This window comes from Cottoperca gobio, chromosome 4 (assembly GCF_900634415.1).
Source record: "Cottoperca gobio chromosome 4, fCotGob3.1, whole genome shotgun sequence".
Lineage (NCBI taxonomy): Eukaryota > Metazoa > Chordata > Actinopteri > Perciformes > Bovichtidae > Cottoperca > Cottoperca gobio.
The window spans coordinates 18,745,272-18,758,774 of NC_041358.1; the positions used below are offsets into that span (position 1 = coordinate 18,745,272).

At 42.7% G+C, this 13,503-nt stretch overlaps 1 protein-coding gene across 4 annotated transcripts in view; it reads right to left on the reverse strand.

Moving 5' to 3' along the window:
- Positions 1-3,951: 3,951 nt before the first annotated feature.
- opa1 (OPA1 mitochondrial dynamin like GTPase) overlaps positions 3,952-13,503 on the reverse strand; it is a 36,950-nt gene continuing 27,398 nt past the window's right edge. For all 4 annotated transcript variants that reach the window (XM_029429330.1, XM_029429328.1, XM_029429329.1 and 1 more), the window contains 2 exons: positions 4,538-4,611; positions 3,952-4,340 (listed from right to left, as the gene is read on the reverse strand). In XM_029429330.1, coding sequence (XP_029285190.1) covers positions 4,547-4,611 — 65 coding nt within the window. In that variant the 3' untranslated portion in view covers positions 3,952-4,340; positions 4,538-4,546. The remainder of the gene's footprint in view (positions 4,341-4,537; positions 4,612-13,503) is intronic.

Consider the following 13,503-nt stretch of genomic DNA (forward strand, 5'->3'; position numbering starts at 1 on the left):
TCTCATAGGCCAAATCAATGTCTTTTATGTGTTTTAATGGCTTCTCAAATTGTCAATATTTGTTATGGTCAGTGAAGTTGGGCCACTCTGGGATCAAGTGCTCTTTCTTTTACAGTCAAAAATAAAAACAAACGTATGCGTCACGGAGCTTCACTCTGTCGTTACACACAGAATAAGAAAATGACAACATACTGTTAGACTAATAATAAGAGAGGAAAGCAGGACAAAATGACATTTATTTAATTTCATCAAGACTTTCCTCCGTTTTTGGATTCTTTGTTTTGCATGCAAGAAAAAAAAAGGTTTTCTTCACAAATTCAAGGTAACAGTGGTGAGTAATCACTCCCCTTTCTCCAATATATAGGAATACATATTTATCCTTCATGAACTTGTATAAGTAACCACTATACTTTTGGTAAATGTCAACCTGAGGATGCTTTAAAGCAGCTGTGCAATGCCAACCAGCCAATTTGTCCACGTCAGTTGATGGCCACGTACGTTAATCTGGTTGCAATAATCTCTGCCTCTCCCACAACCTCAACAAACAGCTCGATAACAGAGGGGACAGCAAGACGAGAACAAAGCCGGTGTCGCCAACAAGAAGGCAAACAAATGCTAACACTGCGGTTACTGCCAAAAAACGCCCATCCCCACAATTTATTGCCCTTTTCTAAGACTTATTCAACGTTTTCATCATATACCGACCAACCACACCCCCTGCCAAAAGACTCAGAATGTGTCTGTGTGATGAGGTGGGGGATTAAAAAAACGAAGCAACAAGATCGGCCTTTTCTTTTTCTTAAGAAAGACTAGAAATGAAGCTTTGTGCACGTCCGCTGCTGTGGCACATTTGAAAAGTCTGGCCCGGCTGCTTTTGTGTCACCGACATAATGGGGATTGAGGGAAAACACAAACTGAACCACTGTGCCGTTGTGGCACTGGCTATTAGTCAACGTGACGGCCTTTGCAGATGCTAATGGTGTATAGTGTGTCCCGGCCGGCCTCCCTCCTCCCAGAACGTGGCTATCTGATAGCACAAAGGCCTTCTGCTGGAGGTTGACTTTTCCCCCTTTCTTTTCAAGGCTGCTACAAAGTCATTAGGCTTTTTCCTTTGCCCTTTCCCTTGTTTTTGAAAAAACAGGGGGATATAATAGCCACACAGAAAATATAAAGTTGACGTGAGGCAGTTATCTCCATGTGTAAAGCCTCAGGTGATGGTAGTGAGGATGAGGCCTCTACATTCACCCCTCCCCACTGTGCTTCCCTTTGAGCAATGTGGAGACAAACCAGGCTCTTGTGAAAGAAGAGAGGATGCCCAGGAGTGGAGGACCTCTGGACTCTGACTTATTAATCAGTCAGGCCCTCAGCTGCCTGCCTGCCTGCCTCTCCATAGCTGCTACCTCAGGCTGTAACATGTCTTCAGCCTGCTCAGAGTTGAGATAACAGCCTGCAGAGTTAAATACTCTGAGGGTTTGCCCAGACCTGGAGCAGAGGCCTCATCACATCAGCACACAGGTCACTGCATCCAGCTGTAAGACAACAGCAGACTGTGTAGTGGAAACACACGTACATGCAACACATCTCTCCAAGGATAAGAGTGAAACAATGAGTCAAAGGTGATTGACTTTAACGTGCAAGGTTTTTATAGCATCTATTGGATGGATTGCAATGACGGGTTGTTTTTTAACATACATTCATGGTCCCCAGAGGATGATTTGTAAGTGATTTGGTGATTACGTCAGAATTCCTCAAGCGCAGGGATACTCAACTTGCTTTGTCTGGATGCCAAATGACAGGAGGCCAGGGGCAAGTTAATATATTAACAAATGGAGATTAGCAAAACAAGCTCTATTAGTCTATGTTGATGCTTTTTCATGCACTCTGGCAAAATATTTACAATAAAAGCACAAAAAGTAATTTCCCATTGAGAATCAATAGATTTGTATTGTGTAAAGTAGAATCATGAGTGCCAATTAGCAAATGTTACCATGCTAACACAAGAGGAGGAACATGTTAAATATAACCTGCTAAGCATACTGATGATAAGCAGGTAATATTATAGTCACTCTGAGCATATTAGCATTTAGCTCAAGGCACTGTTAAATTACAGCCTCACCGAGCCACTGGCATGGCTCCGTTTTGTTTTATTATTAATTATCGACCGGTTGATAAGACATTACCACAACATGCATTTAGTTGTCGTTTTAGTCATTTAATTTTCCATTATTTCTGAGCCGGAAACAATTATTTGTCAACTGTTTTCAAGGTCAAGAATGATCTTTGAACCTCAACTTTTAAGCTGACATTGACAAAAAGTCCTTAACATGCTCAGAAAAAAATTAAAAAGATCCATGAAGATGATGATTTATAGTCAGAAGCTCCATAAAAGTACCAACGACTTTGAGATGAGATTGTTTTGCCAACCTTTAGTCAACATTTTATTTCAGTGTTCACACTGGCTAAAGGTAAATGAACATTATTCAACAGCAGGTGACTTCGAATGACTTCGCTGACACGTCATGAAAAAGCTCATTTGTATTTATGTCAACTTTATTTTTTCTCTTTTAAACACAAATGTAATAAATAAAGCACATCTGATGGGGTACACCATGCAAACATTACTTTCTACAACATAAAACATTTTTTTTTTTTTTTTTACCAACTCACTTTTGCTATTACACAAGTTGCCCACTCTGCATACAAGTGCTGTACATGATAGTAGCTCCATGAGTAGCTTTCCATTAACTTTACCTGTACAGATTGCATGGCCTATTATATAATATATACCCATATACACATGAATGAGTGGATGTGAGAGAAGGGGGTTCCAGATGAGAATGAGGACGAAGCACAAGCGCAGCGTGGAAACATCCGGCCCTGGACTTGTAGAAGAATCAGTGCGCTGACAAAAGCGTAAAATGACCGACCAGCATTAGATATTGTTTCCTTTGGTCATAACTTTGAGGATCATTTCTGTTCATTTTTTAAAGGGAAATAACTATTTTCCTGGGTGTTTGATCTCATCCCTGAAGCAACACGAGGCATAAGATCTTAATGACCATTCAGACACAGACAGGGATAAGTACAAGTGCACCTGTGCTCTGTACATTTACTAAAACATAACTGTGCTGCCAAATAAACAAAAGGACGTCAAAGCTGATGCAGAATGGAAACGCATCGAGACAACCCAACTTCCCCCGTGAAACTGGACCAAGTAATCAAAGGATTGGATACTAGAGTGAGAAAGACTAAACGTACCTCTGAACTGGCTGAGAATGTATTTTTATTATGACGTCTTTAACTGATGATGCAATGTGGCTACTGAGTAATGATGCCTGTTAAAAAACTGCAGCACATTAAGTTTAATATTTGTGTAAACGATCTAGAAGCATCTTGAATTTATGTTCAGTTACATTTCTATTAAGTTCCATTAAGGGTCTCCTATTGATTTTTGTCTCCTATTGATTTTTTTTATCTATCAGTTGCAACCTGGGGAGAGTATAGATAAAATAATAATGTACAATTATGGATGTGCAAACACCACACACACACATACACACACAGAAAGACAGAAATAAAAGGTGGCAGTAACGAGGAATTTGGCAGAAATATAAACAAAGCATTGTCAAATAAACCCCATTAGATCAAAATGAATAAGAAATATATCTATACACAATATTGTTTCCAACACCTCAGAGTTGGTGGCATCCTGTTTATGGTTGTTGTGGTGTTACAGTGGGGAAGCTGAATATTGAACTTTCCATTCTTAGATTTAAGGTGAGGACATCTGCTGAAACTACTAAAAAGAACTGGTAAATGTTAAATAGAAGCTAATTCTCCGGTACCAGGAAGGTATCATGCTACTTGGTACGGAGATCAGTGAAGACACACACTCTTCTAAATCCCATGTACAGACACCATCAGCTGAAAAGAACTGGTGAGATTAACACGTACAGAATACTCATTTATTGAAAATGAGCGGTCAGATGTCCGATAACACGGCGCACGCTTCTCATTTTCCTCCTGATGGGACTGCGTTCGGGCTCATGTGCAGAAGTCCCCCTCTTGACCCAGGACAGTTTGCAAGTGAACAACAAAAAAGAAAAAAATCAAAAAATCAAACAAAAAGCTTGAAAACCGTTTCCTTCAGCTCAGGTCCATCTTTCCATGAGTGTCAAAGGGGGGGGGGGGGGGGGGGGGCAGGGAAGCCAAGCCGCGGGTATTAAAATCAGGTGAGCGCTGTAGTCAGGGTCAGCGGGCGATGACGGTCATTTACAGAATTAGTTGTCTTCGTTCAGTGCATGTCTCTGTTGGGATCCATAAATGTACTTTCAATAGTTCTGTAAGACACAAAAGGGGAGAAGGGACAACAGATCAGATTTATATAAAGTACACGGTTACCATTTTGCCACTGCCAGTATTGATTTAGGATCTTGGTACGACTTCACTATTTTTTAACAATTGTTCAATTCACAATCCACTAATAATTCTATTAGAGTGCTTTGATTGTGCTGCTGATCATATGTAGTTACACTACCTGGTCCTCTTATTTTTCCTTGTGAAGAGCTTCGATGAAGGCTTCAAGTTTCTCCTGGATCTCGCGAACTTTCTCTGCAGAAAAGCGCACAAAGTAGTTAGTACTTAGTCAAATAGATACAAATACACACACAAAAAAGCTTTGGAAATAATGTCATTTCATTTATTAGTCAAACTATTTTGATAATCTGTTAAATGTTTAAATGCTTTTTCAGGAAAAAGATGACAAGAACTCACTAGTTCAGCTTTATACATGGGAACATTTGCTGTACGATCATAATCCGTACAGAACATTAGATCAGCAAGTACATTTTTCAAACATTCGATGGTTCCAGCTTTTCAAATGTGAGGACTTGCAGCTCTTCTGTGATTTACAATCATTGTAAACCGAATATCTTTTGGACTGCAGGTTGTACAAAACAAGATATGTGAAGACCTCAGCTCGGCCTCTGGCATTTTTCCAATCATCTGATGTTTAATAGTCGTAGATTAGTAGATTAATGGATTAACGGAGAGAATAATGGTCAGATACATCATCTATTGAAATAATCATCGTCTGCGGCCCGAGCATACTGAATGTCTTCAGACTGAAGACCACACATTGGACGGTGATTGACAATTCTTTTTAAACTTCTTTAGATAGATCAAAAGATTAATCATCAGGAAAATAATCTGCAGGTTTGTTCTTTTGCTCACTTAAAACATAATTAACTAAATGAAGCACGCTCAGGACAGGTCGCAGGTAATAAATCTGCTCTTTAAACAGAAAGCATCAAACAATATTCTAATCCCTGGGGTAAACTTCTGCAGGTAGAAATTCCCTCACATTTTTCACCAAAACACCAGATGGTCCCCTCCGACAGCGACAGCCAAACCTCAAGGCACACCTCCTGCACACATCTGATGATGAAGGCTTGTGTACCCTTTCCCAGTTAGCACAGACCACATCAAAGCTCTCACCCTCCCCTTCTCATGGCATATACCTCACGGGCACATTGCTAATGGACAGAGGGAGATACCATAACAACAACATTTCAAATGAAAGGGGTGAATCTACTGGAGAAACAATCAGTCACTTCTTTTCATGACTACACTCCTATTGACCGAAGACTGCAAAAGACGAGCAGCCCTTCCACCCAACATGTACTGTCACACGAGATGAGCGAGCCATCTAAAGCAGTCTTAATCGCTGATTAAACAGTGGCTGGAGGAAGTCTGCGGGCCCACACAGAGAAAAGGAAGCCCTGGATCGCAGTGCCAGCTGCACCTCAAGGCCTGGCTGGCTCTCCCCGCTTCCCTGTCACCCTCGCTAATCTGTCTGGATCTCCTCCAAGCACAAACTCAAACACCGCCTCTGAAAAACAAACTAGCACTTCTCTATCTTGATCAATCAGCCACACGAGATCCATAGGCGACCTATTGTTGATTATTTTCCTAAGAGGAGGCCCAGTGAAAACAGTTTTAAAATTGACTTGTCCGTTTTCAGGGAGATAAATCATTGTGGTTTGGACCTCAGAGCAACAGTGTCCTAAGTGTCCATTTCAGGTCGGCACAAAGGTGATAACTGAGCGTGCTTTGGAGTGAAACTGAATATTGTACTCAGGGGCTTGTGTGCAGCCCTCTTTTGATGGGAGCACGGCTGCTGAGGTATCCTTTTCCTGATGGATGAAAAGCGCACAGTTGTTGGGAGAGATGCAGACATACCCCCACACACGTCCTGAAACACTAGCTGTGCTGGACACACACACACACACACGGACACACACACACCTGAGAAAATGAACTAACAGCCACACAATAACTCGCTGATGTCTTGATAGCCAGCTAGAGCTGTACAGTCATGCCACCACCACCTCTTTTCACCTTCCTACACGCTGGCAGGTGGCAAAAAAAAAAAAAAAAGAATCCCCCGCCTTTGATACTCTGTTAACACACTGAGGCAAAATGGCAGGGCGTCAGGTGGAGATTACGACACCTAATGGAGGCATTAAGGGGGCCTGTCGAGGGGCAGGCTGACAAGTCACTGCAGCAGGTGTGGGGTTGAATGAAACATAACCCTGCAGTGCGCCATTCCAACACGCAGCCCACCGCAGGGCACGGCTCAAAGGCAACTGACAGTTCAGCCGTGTGGGCTGCGTGCCCTGACCACAGAACAACACAGCTCAATCCAAGCCAATCAGAGCAGGATTACCAACATCTGTCCGACCTGAAGAAAAAGAGATGTGAGGCACGGGGGGGGGTGGAGTTTTGCGGTCGGTGTGGGGAAAGGAGGGCACCGACTGTCAGATCATCAAAACACGGGAAATCCCCTGGCTCAAGCTTCAAAGCTTCTAAGTGGGTTTAGATGTGGCTGGTGATAAGGTGCTCTATGGAGCCTCAGCGCTTCACATGCAGACCGCTTAACGTGGGTCAAACATTAAGGACCCTGCCAACTGTCGGGCAGAGACACCAAGCTCTGCTAAATCACTGGGGGCAGCAGCGGTTAGATTAGAGGGCTTGTGATAAGAAAAGACAGTTTTGATTCCCCAGATTGGGCTGGGAAAGTTTACCGTGGAAAGCTGAAAAATCACTCAATTCAGCGAAGCACAGCACAAAGCTGTGGTTGTGCTATGTGGCAGCGCTTGTAAAGGAAAAAAACACAAAGTTGATATGCCCCAAAATCAACTCTTTTATTTGCCTCAGAAGGCTTTAAACTCTGTACGATATGACTATGTTCAGCTTCAGCATTCAAGTTCAATAAAACACATACCATTTTCAAAATGCCTTTTTGAACCGGAAGACCAACAGAAAGAAAACAACAGGAGTAGAATTACATTTGGAGAAGCAAAAATAAGTCAGGTGTAAAGTAAATATTACAATAAGTGTATTCAGTGTCCAGCAAATTCCAGGTTCCATCAAGCACAAAACCTCCTGTTCCCCGCGTGTGTCACAATGTTGAGCAGCTACATATCCTAATATGCATTTTAGCTTGAGTTTTACCTGCCCCAGGCTACCTGCACAATTATAGTTCCACCATGAAATTTTGGCGAGAAGAACCTAAACCTAGATGAGAACAGCAAAGCCTGTCAAGCATTCCCTTACAGCGGGGATGCTTAATGACTTTAAAATGAGCCCTCAGCAGCTTTCAGGAGCCCAGGAGGCCACCAGTGAATATGAATGGTGTCTTTCAGAAAAGCCAATATTCTCTGGATAAAAACTGTGAGAAACAGATATTTATTTCCCCCACACCATCTGTTTGTCACCAAAAGACAGCAGCCAGAGGAAGAAAAGGCCACAACAAGCCTTTCTTTTCTCTGTCCTGTGGAAATGCAACAAAAAAACAGTGGACAGAGTCACCATTGCCTGTTCCTCACTGAGCAGTGGGAGTAGCGATCTAAAACTCCATTTAGGCTCCTGTTTACCTAAGAGATGAGCCCCAAAACACAGTCATTCAACCGCTCACCCCTTTATCTGGTCATGAATATTCCCATAATCCTCTGGCCTCTATCCCAGAGGCCCCTTCTTTAAGATGCTGGGTGCTGTGTGGGTTGGCGAAGATGGAGGGACTCTTGCCCATTGAGAGAAAGAGAGGGGAGCCTTTTCCCCCAAATTCCCTCTTTCAAGGCCTTCTATCGGCTGATCTCCACATGAAATGATATCTCATTCACTCTCACTCTGTCGAGTCCTCTAAGCCTGCTACGGCCGAAGCGCTGGCAGAAGGAGGGCTGAGCCACAAAGCCTTTAATTGACCTGTAATTAGACTGTGAAACTGCACGGCCCTGCTGGACAAGTAGCCAACACAGAGGAGAGGGAGAACAGAGGAGAGAAAAAGATGAGGAGGGACAGGACAGGGAGGCCTGCAACTTACTGTGAGATAGAAGGAAAAACTAATCCTCTTACTGTGGGAGATGGCCACTCTCCTGTAAAGAAAGGGTGGCTGTTGTGAAAAAGTGGCAACAGAAAGATTTCAGCGGATGAAGTTTGGTGCCAAGGTTGAGGTTACTTTAGCATGCTGCTCTTAAAGTTTTCTACTGACAAACGGAGCAGAAATTCCCAGCATGGTCACTAGAGAGAGCGGCGCGGAAGGTTTGGTTCCTGTCCCAACCTGTCATCATTCATGAAAAAACGTTTTATATATCTCAGGACTGCCAGGGTCACAGTGTAGGTGGGGACACTGAACATTTTTTTTTAGCGCTCTGCCGTTTCCTTCTTTGAAAGCCGATCTCCTAATGTAACAAACAGAGAAGCCCTTCTCCTCGGCATGCTGCTTGATTTGTCACTAAATCTGGATTGTGATGCTATAAAAACTGGGCCGTGGGAGACATGGACACAGGGAGAGCGGGGATGTCGACGGCCCAAACGCCATGTCAGTGACAGAGCAATGAATCAGCCCTTGCACTCACGGCTTTTATCTAGAAAACAGATGCCTGGGAGAGCGCAGCCCAACCTGGGGAGAGACATGCGTAGGTCTGAACAGGTCATAGCATGGGGTCAGCCAGAGGGCACGCTAAAAAAAAAAAAAAAACCTTTAAAAAAACAGCAATATGAAGAGAAAACTCCTTTGAAAGAGCCAGATGACGACTGTCGTTAGGCTGCGTGGCGCAGGTTTTATTGTGAAGCATTGCTTGTGCCTTTGAAGGGCCAGACATCTTAGAAGATTTTAGTACAGGGGTTATAAAGATGAGGATAGTGGCGACACAATTTGGAAGATGGTGGGTTTAGCTCTAGGCCTGATTGGTTTAAATGAGGGAAGAGCTACAATTGTAAATGTAAATGATGCAAACAGTCACCATCACTTCCCATAACAATTCTTAAAAATGAACAGGTCTGAGACAGTAAGTCTCCTTATGACTCATGGTGTAAATCACAGAAAGTCAGGGGGCTGAAGTTTTCCAAGGCTCACCTTTTACAGTCAAATGGAGCCCTGTGCTGAGGCAAAGTGGCAATCAATCTTGAGTAGCCACATGGGCCTGGGGATGCGAGGCTGACAAGTCTGGTTTAAACTGCGATCCTGCCATAATCCCTCAGCGAAAACCACCCTCTGCTGAATCGGCACAAAACAAAAAACACACTCAAGTTTGAAACGGCATGCATACATCCAGCCCTGTTGATACCTGGGCCTAAATGTAAAGGATCCGTTTTTAATCACCTTCTCCGAGTCCCTTCTTGACATGGCACTGACCCCAAACCAGCCGATCAAACAAGACGACAGAGAGATAAGACAGGCCGGCTCTCCTCTTCCCTCTGCTGCCCTCAGGTAAATACATGTTTCCAGCTGCTCTGGACCCCACACACCGTCTCATCCATATAACACTGAAGAGACAGCAAACGCACCTGGAATTCCTTTGAGCTTTACGCAAAGGCCTGTTGAGGCCCATAAGGCTGGGGGTCACTGGACTGCAGGTGTTTTACTTGCAAAGGTCAACAAAGTCGTACTGGTGCCTCAAAAAGGGTCATGATGTATTTTTACCCTATTTGCCTGTAGTTTCTTGCAGAAACGTATAGAATTTTACAATACATATATTTAAAGGCCGCGTTTATCAAAATGCAATTTCTTTTTCTCTCATATCTCCACTTCAGTAGCACTGACATAAACCAACCTGTCAAGTGTCCTTCCCGTCTATATTCTGAAGGTTTTAAAGAGGCGTTTTGTTTTGTGAGTATTTTCTGATTGAGTGATACGAAGAGATATCCAAATTTCCCTCAGTAAAAACCTTTGACTCTAATATGTAAACACAATGAAACAAGAATTTTGAACCTGGCTTAATATTTAATAAGATAATGCCTAATTTGCATATTTAAATATCCAATTTCAGAAAACATGAAACAGAATTGTCTTAATGTAAGTAATCAACTGCGGGAAGTTTCGTGTGATATCTATCAGTGATCAAATGTTTCACTTGTAGTGCCTAACCTTGACATGCATCATACTTTAAAGACGTGTTGGGCACCTGACCATTTGATTTGTACTCGTTTAGTATGATTGGACAATTTTGCTTTCAGTAATCCAGAGTGGGGCTCTGAATGACCTTCAGCAAACACATTTTATAGTGTTTTCCACTTCTTAAAAAGAGTCTAATTGGAAACAAAGTTGTCTTATCTGAACATATTCTCAGACACAGAACTGTTCAATAAACAAGATCACAATAAATCAATGTAGCGGGTTAGACGAAACTCCTTGGGTAGTATGGTCATGACATGGGAAAATTCCAACCTAAAGTTAGCATGTTTTCCCCCCACCAATCACAGAAAGGAAGTACTGTATATGGTTTTCCTATTACCTCATCTTAACTAGCATCTGATGTCAGACCTTTGCATGTGTGCGTGTGTGTGATTGACAGGAGGATGAGTGGGAATGGGTCCCCAGTGGCCACACGGTGCTGGAAACATGTGAACAGAAGCACACATCTCCTCCTCTTTCCTATTTTCCCACACTATGCCCTTTCTCTCTCCCTAGGGAGAGTGAAAGATGGCTTCACGTTCTTCCTCATAGTTTTACTTCTTTATCACCACTTCCATTATCGCCTCTTGATTGGTTGTCATCTAAAAAAGACACACCACTTGTTTCTTTAGTCCACTGGATTTATTTCCTGAGTTTGTATTCACAGAGAATATTCAGCTGCAGATGGTTTTTACGCCAACTAAACCTGACTGTAACAATGCTGTGACAACTTTAATGTTCGACCTTCGGTGGATGTTTAATTGTAGATACCCTGGAGAACAAACACTGAGTTTTAGTAGTGTACTATGTTTTTTCAAATTAAGATCATTTATTGCTTCACTAAGCCCGTTTTAACAACTGATCATCAATCAAAATCTTTGGTATTAAGAGCCGGTCAATCAGATGCTGGATAGCTGCGTATAATATCTCTGTTCCTGACACCACAGGAAGGATGGCTATGAAGTGAGAGAGACACAGGGAGGGAATGAGGAGGAGGAGGAGGAGATGGATGATGGGAAAGTGGAAAGAGATGCAGGTCACACATTTGGTAAATAGGGGCAGGTGGCTGGTTAAAGCCTTGCTGGAGTAAGGGAGGAAAACAAGACGAGGTGAAGGAGAGACTACTGTGTTTTACAGCCGTGTTGACAGTTTGTAGCAGAGTATAACACAGTCAGAAACAGGGGGGGGCTATGAGACGTAAAGAGGAAGTAAACGCAGAAGTGTGACGACGAAAGAGAGTCTCTTTTCTTCGTTGCACTCATCCGCCGCGTGCTAAACCTCAGTCATGCTTCTTGTGATGCGTCTTGTGAGGAGAGGGGGATAAAGCTAGAACAAGGAATGGTCAGAAACAATGAGGCACAATGAAACAGTGGAGAGAGGAGAAAGTATGACTGTGTGAAAAGAGAAAAAACCAGAGCAACACGGGGCATCAAAGTCAAACGCTAGACTTTGATGCTAAATGGTTAATTGGTAGCGTTCAAAAGAAAGCATGACCTGGGTGATCAAATTATAATTGAATTTAAACTATATGGGAAGTACCAAAGCGAGAGCAAGGGGAAATCAGTTATAATATGGGAAGGAAGTCTACTGTAGTAAACCAGATACAAACACGTCTTTCATACTGTATTAACCTCGTTCTCTTCACTAATCTAGTAGTGGACACAGCAAGTGGAAAGCCGACGTAGGATTTCAAGACATTTACAGATGTTGTGATAGAAAATTCTGTTCACTTCGGAAGTCGCTTTCACAGAACATTAACGGGATAAGATTAGATCAAATGCAGGAGGGGCAGCTTCAACAGTGCCAGTGTTATGACAACTGTGGATCTACTGTTTGTGTACTTCATGCTCCCGGAAAGAAAATGGATAATTTGGCAGCAACTCTGCAGCCTGAGCTTTCCTCCTCCGTGGGAAAAAACTAACTTATATTGTATCCCTACTAAGCCTCCTTAGTTTACAGAGTGGCACTGTTTGCTAACTAGTGTCTGTTTAAGTCCGAGACATAAAGAGTGGGATTGAGTGTTACAGAAAGAGCAAGAAAAAGGTGGAATAAAACAATGAGCCATACAGAAGATGTGGAGTGTGGCAACAACGGATCAACGTGTAGATGGAGAAACAAAAACAAACTGAGGAAGTCATTCTAATTCATAAAGATTATATGCAAGAGTACATGCAAGGGCAATAGACACCAACGTGCCAAAGAGCAGACAGTCTGCCCACTATCTCACTGCACCAAGCCAACCCCACGTTCATAAATGCAGTTCAGTTGGGAAAATCTACAATGATGTAAAAACGGCATCTTTTTTGTGGCTTTCCATCATACCAAGGGGGCATTTTTGATTCCTGTGTGCAAATTAACCTTAAATCACACAAACATGATCAGGTACTAACATCTAGCAGCAACGTTAAAAAGTAACATTTGCGTATTTACTCAGATTGTATGTCAATACAGCTGTCTGACACGTACACTTGGTGATCACGCAGGCACATGTGCACACAACACCTCAAGACGATACGTCATCGCTTACAGAGGAGCACTTCTCACTGAGCCCTCACTAATCACTCTGGAGGAAGCTGCTCAAAGCGGGAAGAGGGGGAGGAGATGAAAGGGAACGAAGTGAGCGTGAGGCTGAGAGGGCATTCCGGTGAGCAAGCCCAGACAACCAGAGCTTTATAGTTTTCTGCTTCCACACAAGAGAAAGGAAAAGGAGAAAGTGACTGCATGTGCAAACATGCAAACACTTCACACATTATCACTGTTCCCGAGAGCACCTTCTGTTGACACCTTTAATTCCTTAACCCTAAAATAGCCTCAAAACAGAAGCTAAAATCATTTTCTGCACACCGTCTCATTCATCAGTGGCAATAAAGATGGTGAACTTATTGTAAAAGTGTAGGTGGTGGCCAGGTGTTCATCTGAATCTGCTCTTCCAGCATCCAGTAAAGTGTGACAGTAATAGACTTGATTTTAATATCTGAACATGTAAACACTGTACAAATGCTTTACATCAAGCTTAGTGGAGGTAATGCACTTTCCAGGAAGTTTTT